Raw genomic sequence first — 17,493 nt, 5'->3', positions numbered from 1 at the left:
AAAATAAAGAAAAATGAATAATCAATTCATCAAAACCCATCGCACTCGCAGTCCAAATCACATCCCTACACAGGCTCAAGGGGCCTGTGAGGGCAAAACATTAATCGACGGGATTCCTTGTGATGTCGCTGCTGTAAAATCCCCCCAGAACTTTCAGCTGCACTCACAATGACAGCTATTTTCTCTCTATTTGCGCTGTGCAGTTTATAACCATTGCAATAAACGTTACAAAGTACACATTTTTAACATGCAACATGTCAGGATCCTTCTGTTGGCAAGGAACATTTACCTGTCTGTCAAATCCAACTACCATTGTTTTTTCAACGTCACTCCCTTCTTCCCCTCTTCTCAACTCCTCCAGATAGGAGACACACTGGACAGCCCTTATTCTTGCCACCTCTGTCTCCTTCACCCTAACAGGGCAGCTCAGGACTTCGGGCACATGTTTCACCACCACAATTTCAGCATTTAACCTCAGCTGGCATACAATACTCCTCCTGTCTGCATACACTTGACACATGTCCAAATATTCTGCATTTGTCACACTGCATAGGTTTGGGCACAAAGTCTTACAGGGTATATCACATAACCCCAAAATATGACTCAATTCGAATCTCCCACGTAACTCCATTGTTCCAAAACCCTCACTCCAACAAAAAAAGTCAGAACTAGCCTTGGATTTACTAGATTTACTAGACTTTACTTCTTGTCTCATTTTTGTTCGCTACTGTAATCCATTTCTTCTCACTCGCATCTCCACTTGATGTGCCATCAGTTTTGAACAGAATATTCACTTCTGCTATCTTTCTTTCCTGGCACAATGTTTGGCTTCCAAGCTAGAAAAAATGCTCGCCTTTCTTCTTCTCTTAGGTTTTTTGGCGTACCACAATCAAAAAGGTGCATTGCCGCTACAAACTAGGCGGGGCAAAAACTGAAAACTGTTAAAAGAAATTCTAATAAAAACTGTTCACCTTTCTCCTTCAGTCAGATTCAAATGTCTACTCAAAACCCTACACAAGCTCTGGGGCCTGCAAGGTGGGAACATCTTCAGACAGTATTCCCTGCAATGTCCTGTAGATCCCAAAACCTTTTAGTCACATTCACAATCATGTCTAACTACTTTGATTTCTTGTTGGTTTTTCCTGTACAATTTATCGCCTGCACAATTAACACAACAAAATCCACCTTGTTTTTACTATCAGAGTTTCAGGATCCTTCAATTGAGAAACAAAATTCTCTGCAGGCTGCAAAACATCTATTGACATTTCTTCCTCATTTCAACTTGCTCCTTCAGCAATTTACAATGCCTTTGCACAGGAAACCTGCTGGACAGCCTAGATTCTTCCTACTTCGACCTCCTTCACTCTTACACGACACTAATGGAACTCGGGAATGTGGTTCCCACCACAATTGCAGCACTGTGTATCCACTGAGTCTTCAGCAATATGCAGTATTTATTTCCGTCTGACACACGGCCAAACTTTCTTACAATTAGGACATTGCAATGGCCTGTTCAGAAAAGCTCTCACCGCGTATCTCATATACCCCAGCTATACATGTTTGAGAGAAACTCTTCATCAAATAGTAATAATACTGATAGGCTTTCGTTCTTCCTCCATATGGTTCAGGCGAAGTGCCTCTACTACTCCTCGTATGTGGTGTTTAAGACATTGAGCTCAATTTCCACGAGACGCCAAAGATGACACCTTTTACTGCTGCCCTGCTCAGAAAGTCAAAGCTTTTCACTTCATGCTCCCATCCTTTCTGAGCCATAATACACGTTCCTTTGTTCTTCTGACACAATAAATCACACCATACCACTCCTGGTGACTCTAGCAGACTCTATTTTTCAGTTTTAAAGCTAATTTCCTGCAATTCTACCCATTTTGCCATGACTTACAGTACCAGTCAAAGTTTGGACACACCTACTCATTCAGTTTTTTTTTTAATTTTTCCTATTTTCTACATTGTAGAATAATACCAAAGACATCAAAACTATGAAATAACACATATTGAATCATATAATAACCAAAACAGTGTTAAACAAATCAATGTAGCCACCCTTTGCCATGATGACAGCTTTGCACACTCTTGGCATTCGTAAATAAGGTTGGAAAGTTATAGAAATGCATTTGTTAATGTGTACATGTTACGGCTGTCGTAGAAAGGGGACCAAAGCGCAGCGTGGTAAGTGTTCATTATTATATTCATTAAACAATGAAACACAATAACAAAGAAACAAAAACGAAAAGCCAAACAGTTCCGTCAGGTAACGAATACAAAACAGAAAATAACTACCCACAAAACACAGGTGGGAAAAGGCTGCCTAAGTATGATTCCTAATCAGAGACAACGATAGACAGCTGCCTCTGATTAGGAACCATACTCGGCCCAACACAAAGAAATACAAAACATAGAATGCCCACCCCACACCCTGACCTAACCACATAGAGAAGTAAACCGTCTCTCTCAGGTCAGGGTGTGACAGTACCCCCCCCCCCCCCCCAAAGGTGCGGACTCCCGGCTGCAAATCTGAACCTATAGGGGAGGGTCCGGGTGGGCATCTATACTTGGCGGCGGCTCTGGTTCGGGGCGTAGCCCCCACACCGCCCGCTGATCCCCCCGCTTCTGTGTCGCCAGAGGAACCAGACCATGGATCATCGCCAGAGGCTCTGAACTGCTGACCGCCGCTGAAGACTCTGGGCTGCAGGCCGCCGCTGAAGACTCTGGGCTGCAGACCGCCACTGAAGACTCTGGGCTACAGACCGCCACTGAAGACTCTGGGCTGCAAACCGGCTGAGGAGGTTCCGGGCTGCAGGCCGTCTTAGGAGGCACCGTACTGGGGAGTGTCTCAGGAGACTCCGTACTGGGGAGTGTCTCAGGAGACTCCGTACTGGGGAGTGTCTCAGGAGACTCCGTACTGGGGAGCGTCGCTGGAGGCTCCGTACTGGGGAGCGTCAGCTGGAGGCTCCGGACTGGGGACCGTTGCTGGAGGCTCCGGACTGGGGACCGTCGCTGGAGGCTCCGGACTGGGGACCGTCGCTGGAGGCTCCGGACTGGGGACCGTAAATGCAGGCTCCGCTGGGGCCGTGCGGCCTGGCCATGGATCATCACTACAGGTTCCGCGCCATGGATCATCACTGGAGGCTTTGTGCCATGGATCATCACTGGAGGCTCCGGGCCATGGATTATCACTGGAGGCTTCGTGTCATGGATCATCCCTACAGGCTTCTTGCCATGGATTATCCCTACAGGCTCCAGACCATGAATTATCACTGGAGGCTTCGTGCCATGGATCATCACTACAGGCTCCGGGCCATGGATCATCACTGGAGGCTTCGTGCCATGGATCATCACTGGAGGCTTCCTACGTGGAGCTGGGACCAGTCTCACCAGACTGGGGAGACGCACAGGAGACTGGGTGCGCAGAGCAGGCACAGGGTATACTGGGCCGTGGAGGCGCACTGGAGGTCTGGAGCTTAGGGCTGGCACACCCCGTCCTGGCTGGATGTTTATTTTAGCCCAGCAAGGGCGGAGCGCTGGCACAGGACGAACTGGTTTGTGCTGGTGAACGGGGGGGTCCCGTGCGTAGAGCTGGCGCAGGATAACCTGGGCCGAAGAGATGCACTGGAGACCAGGAACGCTGAGCCGGCACACTTCTTCCTGGCTGACTGCCAACTCTAGCACGACAACTGTGAGGAGCTTGCACTGAGCGCACCGGGCTGTGAGTGCGCACTGGCGACACAGTGCGCATCACCGCATAACACGGTGCTTGCTTGGTCACTCGCTCCCCACGGTAAGCACGGGGAGTTGGCTCAGGTCTCAAACCCGACTTCGCCAATCTCCCCGTATGCCCCCTCCCCCACAATTTGTTTTTGCCGCTGCCTCTTGGGCTTCCATTGTTGCCGTGCTTGTTCCTCATAGTATCGCCGTTCCGCTTTCGCTGCCTCTATCTCCTCTTGCGGACGGCGATACTCCCCAGGCCTTGTCCAGGGTCCTGCCCCATCCAGGATTTCCTCCCAGGTCCAGTCCTCCTGACCACGCTGCTTGGTCCTTTGGTGGTGGGTAGTTCTGTTACGGCTGTCGTAATGAGGGGACCAAAGCGCAGCGTGGTAAGTGTTCATTATTATATTTATTAAACAATGAAACACTATAACAAAGAAACAAAAACGAAAAGCCAAACAGTTCCGTCAGGTAACGAATACAAAACAGAAAATAACTACCCACAAAACACAGGTGGGAAAAGGCTGCCTAAGTATGATTCCTAATCAGAGACAACGATAGACAGCTGCCTCTGATTAGGAACCATACTTGGCGCAACACAAAGAAATACAAAACATAGAATGCCCACCCCACACCCTGACCTAACAAAATAGAGAAATAAACCGTCTCTCTCAGGTCAGGGCGTGACAGTACATTCATTTTTGCCAAGTATATTCTATTACAGACCCCTTAAAGCAAACGTTTAAACTAGTCTATATTATGTGAACTGAATATATATATATATATAAATAGATATATATGAAAATGCTCCTTAAAATAGAACTTTAAGCGAGTACAAATGTTACTGTCCCTAGAACAACAAAGAAATACTTAAAAACATGTAATTTCGTCCTTGAAACATTCCATTGAAATACTGCAGAATTTAATTAATTCCTATGCAGGACTTGAGTCCTTTTGAGTCGTACCAATATGTCGAACGGTGGTGTCAAAGCCCCACATTGGTCAATACATACAGTAGAATTACCAATCTAGTGTTTGTATACATCACTGACCAGAACAGCACCTGTTCAGGCTGTCATGACTCGTGGTCAATTATGAATTTGGTCATGGTATAGTCGGAGTGAGAGAGAGGTAACAGCAGCATGCCATGTGCATGATGCTGCTGATGTGATAGCATAGACGTGTTGGTTGTTTAGCAACAAAACCAGTGGTGTAAAGTACTTAAGTAAAAATACTTTAAAGTAGCTCTACTTTACTATTTATATTTTTGACAACTTTTACTTCACGACATTCCTAAAGAAAATAATGTAGTATTTACTCCATGCATTTCCCCTGACACCCAAAAGTACTCCTTACATTTTGAATGCTTAGCAGGACAGGAAAATGGTCCAATTCACAGACTTATCAAGGGAATGTCTCTGGTTATCCCTACTGCTTTTGATCTGGAGGACTCACTAAACACAAATGTTTGTAAATTATGTCTGAGTGTTGGAGTGTGCCCCTTGCTATCCGTAACAAAAATACAGTTTGCTTAATATAGGCAATGTGAAATGATTTATATTTTTACTATTGATACTTGAGTATATTTTAGCAAGTACAGTTGAAGTCGGAAGTTTACATACACCTCAGCTAAATACATTTAAACTCAGTTTTTCACAATTCCTGACATTTAATCCTAGTAAAAATTCCCTGTCTTTCGTCAGTTAGGATAACCATGCTTAACGGTTGGGATGGTGTTCTTCGGCTTGCAAGCCTCCCCCTTTTTCCTCCAAACATAACGATGGTCATTATGGCCAAACAGTTCTATTTTTGTTTCATCAGACCAGAGGACATTTCCTCAAAAAGTATGATCTTTGCCCCCACATGCAGTTGCAAACCGTAGTCTGGCTTTTTTATGCCGGTTTTGGAGCAGTGGCTTCTTCCTTGCTGAGCGACCTTTCAGGTTATGTCGATATAGGACTCATTTTACTGTGGATATAGATACCTCTGTACCTGTTTCCTCCAGAATCTTCACAAGGTCCTTTGCTGTTGTTCTGGGATTGATTTGCACTTTCGCACCAAAATACGTTAATCTCTAGGAGACAGAACGCTTCTCCTTGCTGAGCAGTATGACGGCTGCGTGGTCCCACGGTGTTTATACTTGCGTACTATTGTTTGTACAGATGAACGTGGTACCATAAGGCATTTGGAAATTGCTCCCAAGGATGAACCAGACTTGTGGAGGTCTACAATTTTTCTTCTGAAGTCTTGGCTGATTTCTTATGATTTTCCCATGATGTCACGCAAAGAGGCACTGAGTTTGAAGGTAGGCCTTGAAATACATCTACAGGTACACCAAAATGTACTCAAATGATGTCAATTAGCCTATCAGAAGCTTCTAAAGCCATGACATCATTTTATAGAATTTTCCAAGCTTTTTAAAGGCACAGTCAACTTAGTGTATGTAAACTTCTGACCCACTGGAATTGTGATACATTGAATGATAAGTGAAATAATCTGTCTGTAAGCAATTGTTGGAAGAATTACTTGTGTCATGCACAAAGTATATGTCCTAACCAACTTGCCAAAACTATAGTTTGTAAACAAGAAATTTGTGGAGTGGTTGAAAAACAAGTTTTAATGACTCCAACCTACGTGTATGTAAACTTCCGACTTCAACTGTATATTTAAAACCAAGTGCTTTTAGACTTTTACTCAAGTAGTATTTTACTGGGTGACTTTCACTTTTACTTGAATGATTTTCTATTAGTATCTTCACTTTTACTCAAGGATGAATGTTGTGTACTTTATCCAACACTGAACAAAACCGATGTGTGCACAACTATGGGGCAAAGAAGATGGGGTTGCTTTAGATTGTTGACAACATGTAAATTATATTTGTATCCAGATGTTTATTGAAAACATGAATACATTTGCACAGTGAGCACTTGTTGCCTCTCAAATACATCTTTACAGTTGTTGGTTAGCTTGTAAGCATTTTTTTTTGTGCCAAATTAGCATAGACATGACATGAGTGAAAACACCTCAAAACAAGACATGGTATGACATATTTTAAATAAAAACGTTATTTTAATTAATTTATTCATACTATTTCATCCTTCCACAAGATATAGTCCCAACACAAATCTAGGGTTGCTACCCAAGCTGGCTGGTCGTTTGTTCTATCAGTTTGGTTGCTAGAGACGCGACCCAGTTGTTCAGTCTTTTTGTTCTGTATCTATTGACGTGACCCAGTAATTCGTTCTAAATGTTCCATTGCCATACTGGCTGGCAACGTTCTTATCCCTTGCTTGCTAGCTAGCCAACTACGGCTAACTTACAGTCACGTCAAAAAAGTGCAGCCAGAATAACAGCAAAGTAGCAGCATTTTCATTTGTTTAAGCTGTTTTCTAGTGACATTTATTTGGATACATCCATAACAATGAGCTAATGTGGCGCAATTTGTCCTGGCATAGAAAATGTGCTCTCTTGCCAGGACAATGTTGGTAGCCAACAACACAACCAACACAATCACTTCAAACTGAAGCTGGAAAGACTGCAAACTCTCTCCACCTCATTTCGTTTTACCTTTTTTCAATTGACATTTCTTTGTTTATATCCATAAAAATGATGCCAACTGATTCATGGTTTCGACTGGCTGAGAAACCCTGCCTGCTTGTCTGTCTCGTCCCGACTCCCGACACGTTCATTACTATGGGACAGCTGGAGATCGAACTTCAATATTGAAACAATGTTGCAAATGTCGGAGAGACAGACAGCAAGGTTTACAGAAATCTGCACTGTTGAAAACTAAATGTTTGTCTAAAGGTAATGTGAGATAATGTTTAGATGCTTTTTATAGTTTATAAATTGCCTGGCTGGGCTGATGAGACAGTGTACTGCGCAGTCAGATGGAACAGAGTAAATAGTCATTTTAATGTCATATATTTAGCCGGTGGTAACTTGTGCAATAGACACCAGCTGGAATGCGGTTTTAACCCACCCGTTGTATAATTTTCCATGGCGATGAGGTGGTCGAAGTTTGCTCATTTTAGACAATTCCATTAGTCTGTAAGTGAAATATCAACCGTCCTGGGGCACAGGGCCATGCAAAACAAACTCGACCATCATTAACATCCAAAATAACAACGTTTTGTGCTTGTGTCATATTCTTTCAAATCTGAGGGTTAATTTAATTAGTTGAATTTACTTGAAAACGTAGTTTGTGACTGAGAAAGCACACAAAAGAGAATGGCAGAGATGTTGGAATGTTGACACTGAACCAAAAAGTTGATAAACAGTGCCATCTGTTGGTGTGTTCCCTCTAGTACGCTTATCCCATAATGCAATTTGTATTATTTGGAATGTACCACTGTGACAAAGGATAGTGAGACTGTACTTAATCATATTATTGTATAATCGTAACACAGGATTCAATATGTTTAACCATGTAGAAACACTCCTTTTAAATTCTACCAGACGCATATTGTTTGCTTAATTAACACGAATTAAGTTAAGCCCCGTGCACATCTCGATAATGGATAACAATATTATCTTCGTTATAATGGTAGGGCCCCATACTCCACACGCTATTCCTTTCTCTAAGATTCGCAGTCATGAGGTAAGGGTCTTGAAATATGTCATGACTTTACTCGTTTAAAATGACCCTTGTATTTCTGTTTTGGGGTAACATGAAGGCAATGAATGTGGCACAAATTCATTGAACTCATCACATGATAGCTAGCTGAAACAGTTGACGTTGCTGTACGCTGACTTGTACACGGTCGGAGATGTCATCTGACATGTCGAAACATGTCTAGTACACGAACCTAGTTATGCAAAGTTGGTAACAAACGCAATGGTCATGCAGGATTCGGGCTTATGTAGCCAACGGGCAATAGTTTAATAGTTATGTAGACTTCTTCGTGTGATGCACAGGGAAAATGGACCACTGTCTTTTTAGCAGTTTTTTAGTAGTGTTAACTAACTTGCTAGCCAGCAGGTTACTAACGTTATCTCTCGGTAGGGGTCATCATGCATCATTTGTGGCTCTCATACTTGTGGTTGGCTAGTTAGCTACTTACTGTCATTAGCAATTTGCCCACGAGCGCCCTGCACTTTCCAGCATGTCAGTAATGTCACATTAGAAGAGAAGCAGAGTGTAATCTAATGGTTTTACAAAGCCCAACCTGGTCTCAGAGCATTTTGTATTAGTCTGTGTGTAAAGCCAAAATACAAATTTGTTAAATGTTATTTTTCATGTGGTATGCATTAAATATTTGTGAATGTCCATCCATTTTGTATATGTTACGAATGACAATTAACACGATAAGTTACGAATTGCAATTCATACAATATGTTACGAATGCAATTCATACGATATGCTACGAATTACACTTTGTGATTGCTATTGTTAGCTAGGTGGCTAACATTAGCTAGCTGGCTAACGTTAGCTAGGCTAGGGGTTAGGGGAAGGGTTAGCTAACATTGTAAGTAGTTGTAAAGTAGCTAAAATTCTAAAGTTGTCCATGATGACATTCGAACACGCAACCTTTGGGTTGCTAGAAGTTCGCCTTATAAGTCCACCCATCAACGTGATCAACCAGCCTCGATTGGTTTTTGCATTAAATTAAGTAATCTTATGTAACCATACCAAACGTAACATCATATTAATTTGAGTTTCCCGGATTTACATTTACTATGGGAGTTGCACAATTGAATGCATTCAACCAAAATGGGTCTTCCCTATTTAACCCAACCGCTCTGAATCAGTTAGTTGTTATTGTACTGTAAAACTAGCAAATACATCAGGGTATGTAGCCTGGTTGTGTTGCAAACTACCCATTGCTATTAGTTAGTAGTGCAATGCTTATTTATATGTCTGCAATTGAAGGCTATTCATTTGGATGGTAATTAAGTTTTTTTTTGCTTTACCCAGCATGCTCAGGCTTCAGAAGCGATTGGCGTCCAGCGTCTTGCGCTGTGGCAAGAAGAAGGTATGGCTGGACCCCAATGAAACCAATGAGATTGCCAACGCCAATTCCCGTAAGACACTCCACCTCCGTACTAGAGAGACTAGCCCAATAATGTACTAAAGAAGCCTGTTTATAGGTGAATTGGCCCTGGCAAAAAAATAAAAAATCGAATCGCATTTGCGGTACTGTTCTAGAAACACAAAGCCCTCTACTTTCATATCACGTCTAAATTATTTCACAAATGCAAAATATACACTTACTGTACACTGTTTTAACCGGTTATAACACAGTTGCAGCCAATAGTATTTTTCAGTGACAACACATTTCTGGAATCCATCTTCCATTTACACACAGTTGTTCAGAGGTTAAGTAGCTAGTTAGCACAGACAGTCGACTCTGTCTTCAGTCTTTTTCTCTGTAAACAAGTGCTGTAACATGGAAATATGGCCATGTGGGAACCCAAACCACACAACGGTGTGTAGTAATTCAACCTTTTGTTTTCAGAAGATCCTATTGTCAATAGGGGCTAAAGGTAATTAGCGCCTATGAATGCGCTAGGAGACTGTTGCCTGTCTGTCTTTGACATTCTGGAAAGTTCATGTGTTGTGCAGCAGGGAAATGTTCCAAGATACCAATAGTTGTGTTCTTGTAAGATACATATACCGAAATAGACCATGGGACAAGGATGGCCACATACAAGTTAATCAACTTGTCTACCTCCACCCCTGCAGGCCAGCAGATTCGCAAGCTGGTGAAGGATGGTCTGATCATCAGGAAGCCTGTGACGGTGCATTCCCGTGCCCGCTGCCGCAAGAACACGCTGGCACGCCGCAAAGGACGCCACACGGGCATAGGTGGGTACAGAGAGGTTCACAACACCGTCATCCCATCATACAGCCAACATCATGGCTGTGATAACATTGTTCAAAGTGGCTCCCTGTCCCCTTCTCTCCCTCATTTGAACTGAGAAGCTGCATTTGTTTTAGCTCGCCAGGGGGGTGAGTTTGCACATTCAAGATCATTCCATTGGTTGTAAAGTTCAATCTTTACCCAATTGGTGCGCCGGGCAAGCTAAAACAAACGCACTTATTGAAATATCTGGACAGTTGATAGAAAATGTCTGGGTCCTGTAGACCTCTTGTATATTATTTTCATATATCACCAGTGCTAAAAAGGAGAGGGAATCAAATCTATAAATCCAATGATGACAAGGTTTTAATTAACAAATTACCTGTTCAGGGTGTAGACCTATTGCTGGGCTGTGTTGGTATTTGATGATTCTCCCCCTGCCCAGGTAAGAGGAAGGGTACAGCCAACGCCCGTATGCCAGAGAAGCTCTCGTGGATGCGACGAATGAGGATCCTGCGCCGCCTACTGCGGCGTTACAGGGAGTCCAAGAAAATCGACAGGCACATGTGAGTCTACACTTAGATGTCTGAATCATCTTGTTGCAATTGAGGAAGAATGTTATCCTGGAAAAGACTGGGCAATGTTATAGTTTTGAACAAATGTATCGCTTTGTAATGAAATGTAGTGCAAAATACAACAATGACCCTGAAATTAGTGTTCAAACCACAAAAGTATCTTAGTCAAGATTGTAGTGAAGTCCATTATCTGTTCTTTAAAATGATACTTGTAATCGGTGAACTGTAGTTTTGTCCTTGGGAACATTATGTAACCCTGGTAAAGTGTTGGAACGTCTAATGAACCATCTCAATAGGACATACTGATTTTGTAATATGCACAGAATTTGTGTGTCTGGAATGTTTGTGATTTGAGTGGGAACCTTGGCTTGTCCTCAACTCCCCGTACACTCTCTCTCTCCAGGTACCACAGTCTCTACTTGAAGGTGAAGGGTAATGTCTTCAAGAACAAGCGCATCCTAATGGAACACATTCACAAGCTGAAGGCAGACAAGGCTCGCAAGAAGCTCCTGTCGTAAGTCGACACTACAACTCCCATCAACCTCTGCATGTTACCTAGCCAAAACGAATGATAATTTGGCTGTCATAATTCCTGGACTATGGTTAATTTTCACTTCAGATGAAAAGGTTTATCAATGAAATCAAATGTTTAGTTCTTGACTAACTAACCCAGATTTAAACCTAGCCCTGTATTAATTGAATAGGAGTCCTTTAGAACCTGGGCTGTAATTTATCTGCGTTCTGTAACCTCTAATCTGTTTCTCGCACACCAGTGACCAGGCCGAGGCTCGTCGCTCGAAGACCAAGGAGGCCCGCAAGCGCCGAGAGGAGCGCATAGCGGCCAAGAAGGAAGAGATCATCAAGACCTTGTCAAAGGAGGAGGAGACGACCAAGAAATGAGTCGCCCATCCACCCCCCTTCCCCCTTTTCAATGTTAATTAAAACAAATGGACCCAAAACAGACAAGGCTCAGTCTCCATCTGTGACGATATACTATGTGCTGAAGTCTTTCGCTATTGCCACCAATACCAATTGAAAAAATACCACAACTTGTTCAGTGCCTTCAGAAAGTATCCTCACAACCCTTTACTTTTCCCACCTTTTGTTGTCTTACAGTTTGAATTAAATAAACATGTATTACATTGAGATATTAGGGGTAGGGGTATTTTGTGTAGGCCAGAGACTGTTTTGAAAAATTTGTACAAATTGATAAACGAAAAGCTGAAACATCTTTGAGTCTAAGTGCTCAACCCCTTTGTTATGGCAAGCCTAAATAAGTTATATAAATTAAGTCACATAAGTTGCATGGACTCACTCTGTACAATGGTAGTGTTTAACATGATTTTTGAATGACTACCTCATCTTTGTACCACACACCTACAATTATCTGTAAGGTCCCTCAGTCAAACTATGACTTTCAAACAGATTCAACCACAAAGACCAGGAAGGTTTTCCAATGCCTCACAAAATGGGCACCTATTGGTAGATGGATAAAAAAAAAAAAAAAACGACATTGAATATCCCTTTGAGCATGTTGAAGTTATTAATACACCCAGTCACTACAAAGATACAGGCATCCTTCCTAACTCAGTTGCCAGAGAGGAAGGAAACCGGTCAGGGATTTCACCATGAGGCCAATGGTGACTCAATGGTGACTCAAAACAGTTGCAGAGAAGGAAGCCTGTACAGAATAAAAATATTCCAAAACATGCATCCTGTTTGCAACAAGGTACAAAAGTGAAACTGTAAAAAATGTGGGAAAGGAATTTACTTTTTGCCCTTAATACAAAGTGTTATGATTGGGGCAAATTCAATACAACATATCGCTGAGTACCACTCCATCTTTTCAAGGAGGCTGGTGGCGGCATTATGTTATGGAAATGCTTGTAATTGTTCAGCAGGACAATAACCTAAAACACAAGGCCAAATATACACTGGAGTTGCTTACCAAGACAACATTGAATGTTCTTGAGTGGATTAGTTACAGCTTTGACTTAAATCGGCTTGAAAATCTATGGCAAGACATGAAAATGGCTGTCTAGCAATGATCAATTAACTTGACAGAGCTTGAAGAATTTTAAATAGAAAAATGTGCAAATATTGTACAATCCAGGTGTGCAAAGCTCTTTGAGACTTACCCAGAAAGACTCCCAGCTGTAATTGCTGTCAAAGCAGAACAAAAATATAAAATGCAACATGCAACAATTTCAACAATTTTACAGTTCATATCAGGAAATCAGTCAATTGAAATCAATTCATTAGGCCCTAATCTATGGATTTCCCATGACTGGGCTTGAACCCGATCGAACATCTCTGGAGAGACCTGAAAATAACTGCAGCAACGCTCCCCATCCAACCTGACAGAGCTTAAGAGGAGCTGCAGAGAAGAATGAGAGAAACTCCCTAAATTGGAAGCATAAGGATCTTATCTGATCATATCAGTGAGAATGAAAAGGTTCAATTCATACACACCTTAGTAATATTTGTGTTGTGGAGAAATGACCTGGCAAGAGACGGGAGTACAGTTAGTTTTTCGTTTAGTCAAAACCTCTAGTACTCTACAGCCCCCGGCACAATAGTGCGCATGTGCATTTCCTATTAGGTGTAGTAACGTAACACTGCCGTAATACATTACTGCTTAGTAACAGCATAGTAATATATAGTAAATAAAGGTATATATATATATAGGTTACAGAATATATATATATATATATTATGTAGTAAATAAAGGTGAAATAAAATAAATAAATAAAAAGTTATATAAACAGATGTAGATCCCAGATACTACAACCTTGATAGGGTAAGGGTTAGTGTTCCCACACGGCCATATCTCCATGTTACATGGCTTATTTATGGAAAACAGACGGAAGACAAGAGGCGACCACCTGTACTAATTATCTGTCAAGAATGCTCCAAATACCTGTGTGAAAGCGTAACTCGGGAAGTGTAGCAGAAGTGTAGTTTCGTTGGATGGAGGCACCCATAGCTGTGTAGATAATGTGCAAGATTGCTACAGTAAGTGTATGTTTTTTATTTGAAGGATTCTTTCTCGCTGATGAAAGAGAAGGGTCATACGTTTCGAAAGCTGTATCGCGAGCGATGATTATTGACGTTTCTAAACGTTAAAACACAGCGTCGGGATTGTAGTTCACGAGGCGGTCGTGGGCGAAGCTGATGGCTGAGAACTGTAGGGAGAGTTTCAGAGCTAACTCACAGCCTACTACAGCCTTGTATATATTTATTTACCTCCTGCATTCATTGACATGCCATATGTGTCCACCTACTCTGCTATGCATCTTATCTGACACTAGGGGCACGACTCAGAGAGTCCATCCAAGACTAGCCCAACTCCACTCGTTTTGATAAAAAAATATGATGTATTCAACTATATGACGGCGGAAGGTAATGACAGATTGTTCTGCTCCTTGCCCTCAGGCCCCAGTCGTTTACCAGTCAACCGGCTTTTTATATCTCCACACAGTTATTTTTCCAGGTAGTTGTTGAAATAAGATGTTTTACTGTAATTGACCTACCTGGTTAAATAGCCTAAATAAAAGAATTATAATAATAAAGTCTGTCTGTAAACTGTTAGGGATTGACTGTATTGAATGCAAGGATAGACGTATCTTTATACCCAGATGTGAAAAGATTCAGGAAACAAAAGGACTTTGACCTTATATCCTGACCAAGAACTGCAAGCGTCAAATACAGTGACCAGGAGCAGGTAGGGAAACCCTGGGAGAGACATGAGAAACCTCAGTAACTTTGGGTAATTGAGTTAACAAATGCACCCCCCCCCCCCCCCCCCTTCCCCATATGACATCAATTAGGCAACTATTAGTGCGTTATGTCTAACTTCCCAGGTCTCAGCTGGCCAAGACGTGTCACGGGCGCTCCAGGGCTGTTGTGACCCAGGCCAACATCCCGTTGTGGTTAAACGTCACTTACGACGACGACAAGAAAAATCTCCTGGTCACCTCCAAACTGTTCAACATGTTTGCCCAGGTAACCAACAAACTGTGGTCTGAATCATAATGAGTTTTGTGTTCATATGTACACATGATTTATGCATGTAATTAATGAATGAATGTAGGGCCTAGCATGACTTATGAATTGTCAGCACATGCTTAATTATAATTACAGAGTGTTTCGTGTCCAATATATGAAAGTGGTTTGTACCCGCAGGTGGCTACCTCACGGGGAATATAGAATATCAATTACATTTCCAGATCACAGCTGCTGTTGGTTAGAAACCCTCCATTGCCCACCGCTGCACATGTCTTTGCGGTCAGATTCGAAAAGGGCTGCACCTGCTCACAGTGTTCTCCCATTCACTGACGTGAACAGCGCCATCAAACAGATGAGCTCAAAAGAAACCAACATCTTTGAAGCTACGCATTGCAAAATGGTTCGCAGTGATGACGTACATCCACATACAACACCCGTTCTGCCAGTCACGTTCTGTTAAAGGTCCCCAAAGCACACACATCCCTGGGTCGCTCGTCTTTTCAGTTCGCTGCAGCCAGCGCCTGGAACGAGCTGCAACAAACACTCAAACTGGACAGTTTTATCTCAAAATCTTCATTCAAAGACTCAATCATGGACACTCTTACTGACAATTGTGGCTGCTTTGTTCTCTCTACCTTCTTGACCTTTGTGCTGTTGACTTTGCTTAATAATTTTTGTCATTTAGCAGACATTCATATCCAGAGCAACTTACAGTAGTGAATGCATACATTTCATACTTTTTGTTGTTGTTGTACTGGCCCCCCATGGGAATTGAACCCACAACCCTGGCATTGCACACACCATTCTGGCATTGCAAACATCATGCTCTACCAACTGAGCCACAGGGAAGACTAATAATATTTGTGCCATGTTTTTGTGCTCCTACCATGTTGTGTTGCTACCATGTTGTTGTCATGTTGTGTTGCTACCATGCTGTGTTGTCATGTGTTGCTGCCTTGTTATGTTGTTGTCTTAGGTCTCTCTTTATGTAGTGTTGTGTTGTCTCTCTTGTTGTGATGTGTGTTTTGTCCTATATTTATATTGTATTTATTTGTTTATTTTTTTAATCCCAGGCCCCCGTCCCCGCAGGAGGCCTTTTGCCTTTTGGCTGGCCGTTATTGTAAATAAATATTTGTTCTTAACTGACTTGCCTTGTTAAATAAATAAAATAAAAAAATGAATGTTATAAAAGAACTGAGAACAAAGAGATACCGGTTTAGAAACAAATAATGAATACTAATAGGAGGTGTGATGGTGTGGGGTGCTTTGCTGGTGACACTGATTTATTTAGAATTCAAGGCACACTTAACCAGCATGGCTACCACAGCATTCTGCAGCGATACGCCATCCCATCTGGTTTGCGCTTAGTGGGACTATCATTTGTTTTTCAACAGGACAATGACCTGAAACACACCTCCAGGCTGTGTAAGGGCTATTTGACAAAGAAGGAGAGTGATGGAGTGCAGCATCACATGACCTGGTCTCTACAGTCACCCAAACTCAACCCAATTGAAATGGTTTGGGATGAGTTGGACCGCAGAGTGAAGGAAAAGCAGCCAACAAGTGCTCAGCATATGTGGGAACTCCTTCAAGACTGTTGGGATAGCATTACAGGTGAAGCTGGTTGAGAGAATGCCAAGAGTGTGCAGAGCTGTCATCAAGGCAAAGGTTGGGTACTTTGAAGAATCTCAAATATAAAAAATATTTAGATTTTTTTGGTTACCTCATGATTCCATGTGTGTTATTTAATAGTTTTGATGTCTTCATTATTATTCTACAATGTAGAAAATAGTAAAAATTAGAGGTCAACCGATTGTCACGTCCTGACCAGTATAAGGGGTTATTTGTTATTGTAGTTTGGTCAGGATGTGGCAGGGGTGTGTTTGTTTAGAGTGTTTCGGGGTTTGTTGGGTTATGTTCTTGTTAGTCTATTTCTATGTTAGTTCTATTATGTCTATTTCTATGTGGTGTTTGTTGGGTTGACCTTCAATTGGAAGCAGGTGCTCCTAGTTGCTTCTAATTGAAGGTCCTATTTAAGAGGGGTGTTTTTTCAAAGGGATTTTGTGGGTAGTTGTTTTGTGTACAGCTGTATGCCTTACAGGACTGTTTGTCGTTGTTTTTGTATTCGTGTGTTTTGTTTTGGTTTTCCTTCTTTCTGCCAATAAAAAGAAGATGAGTATACAGACTCCCGCTGCATTTTGGTCCACTTCATACGACGCCCGTAACACCAATTATGATTTTTCAACACCGATACCGATTATTGGAGGACCAAAAAAAGCCGATGCCGATTAAGAAGTTTTAGGTTGTAGTTATTATAGGACTATTTCTCTTTAAACGATTTGTATTTCATATACCTTTGACTATTGGATGTTCTTATAGGCACT

General features: G+C 42.0%; 1 protein-coding gene and 1 long non-coding RNA gene across 4 annotated transcripts; both read left to right on the top strand.

Annotated features, from left to right (window-relative positions):
• The first annotated feature begins 8,197 nt into the window (after positions 1 to 8,197).
• rpl19 (ribosomal protein L19) lies at positions 8,198 to 12,067 on the top strand. Of its 2 annotated transcripts, none has more exons than XM_014158480.3 (6): positions 8,198 to 8,323; positions 9,641 to 9,747; positions 10,409 to 10,531; positions 10,972 to 11,092; positions 11,505 to 11,615; positions 11,875 to 12,067. In XM_014158480.3, the coding sequence occupies exons 1-6, from the start codon at positions 8,319 to 8,321 to the stop codon at positions 11,999 to 12,001; spliced, it is 594 nt and encodes a 197-aa protein (XP_014013955.1). In that variant the 5' UTR covers positions 8,198 to 8,318; the 3' UTR covers positions 12,002 to 12,067. The 2 variants fall into 2 exon arrangements, with proteins under 2 accessions (XP_014013955.1, NP_001133153.1); NM_001139681.1 differs by lacking the exon at positions 8,198 to 8,323 and adding an exon at positions 8,570 to 8,724 and having other exon boundaries at positions 11,875 to 12,060.
• A 1,831-nt stretch (positions 12,068 to 13,898) lies between these two features.
• On the top strand, positions 13,899 to 17,288 carry LOC106579368 (uncharacterized). 2 transcript variants are annotated; one of them, XR_001322637.3, is made up of 3 exons: positions 13,899 to 14,116; positions 14,965 to 15,106; positions 16,504 to 17,288. It is a non-coding gene; the product is annotated as an uncharacterized LOC106579368 (long non-coding RNA). The 2 variants fall into 2 exon arrangements; XR_001322636.3 differs by having other exon boundaries at positions 15,287 to 17,288.
• The last annotated feature ends 205 nt before the right edge of the window (positions 17,289 to 17,493 follow it).

Source organism: Salmo salar, chromosome 19 (genome assembly GCF_965601325.2).
Source record: "Salmo salar chromosome 19, fSalSal1, whole genome shotgun sequence".
Classification (NCBI taxonomy): Eukaryota; Metazoa; Chordata; class Actinopteri; order Salmoniformes; family Salmonidae; genus Salmo; species Salmo salar.
This window is presented reverse-complemented; position numbering and strand designations above follow the sequence as displayed.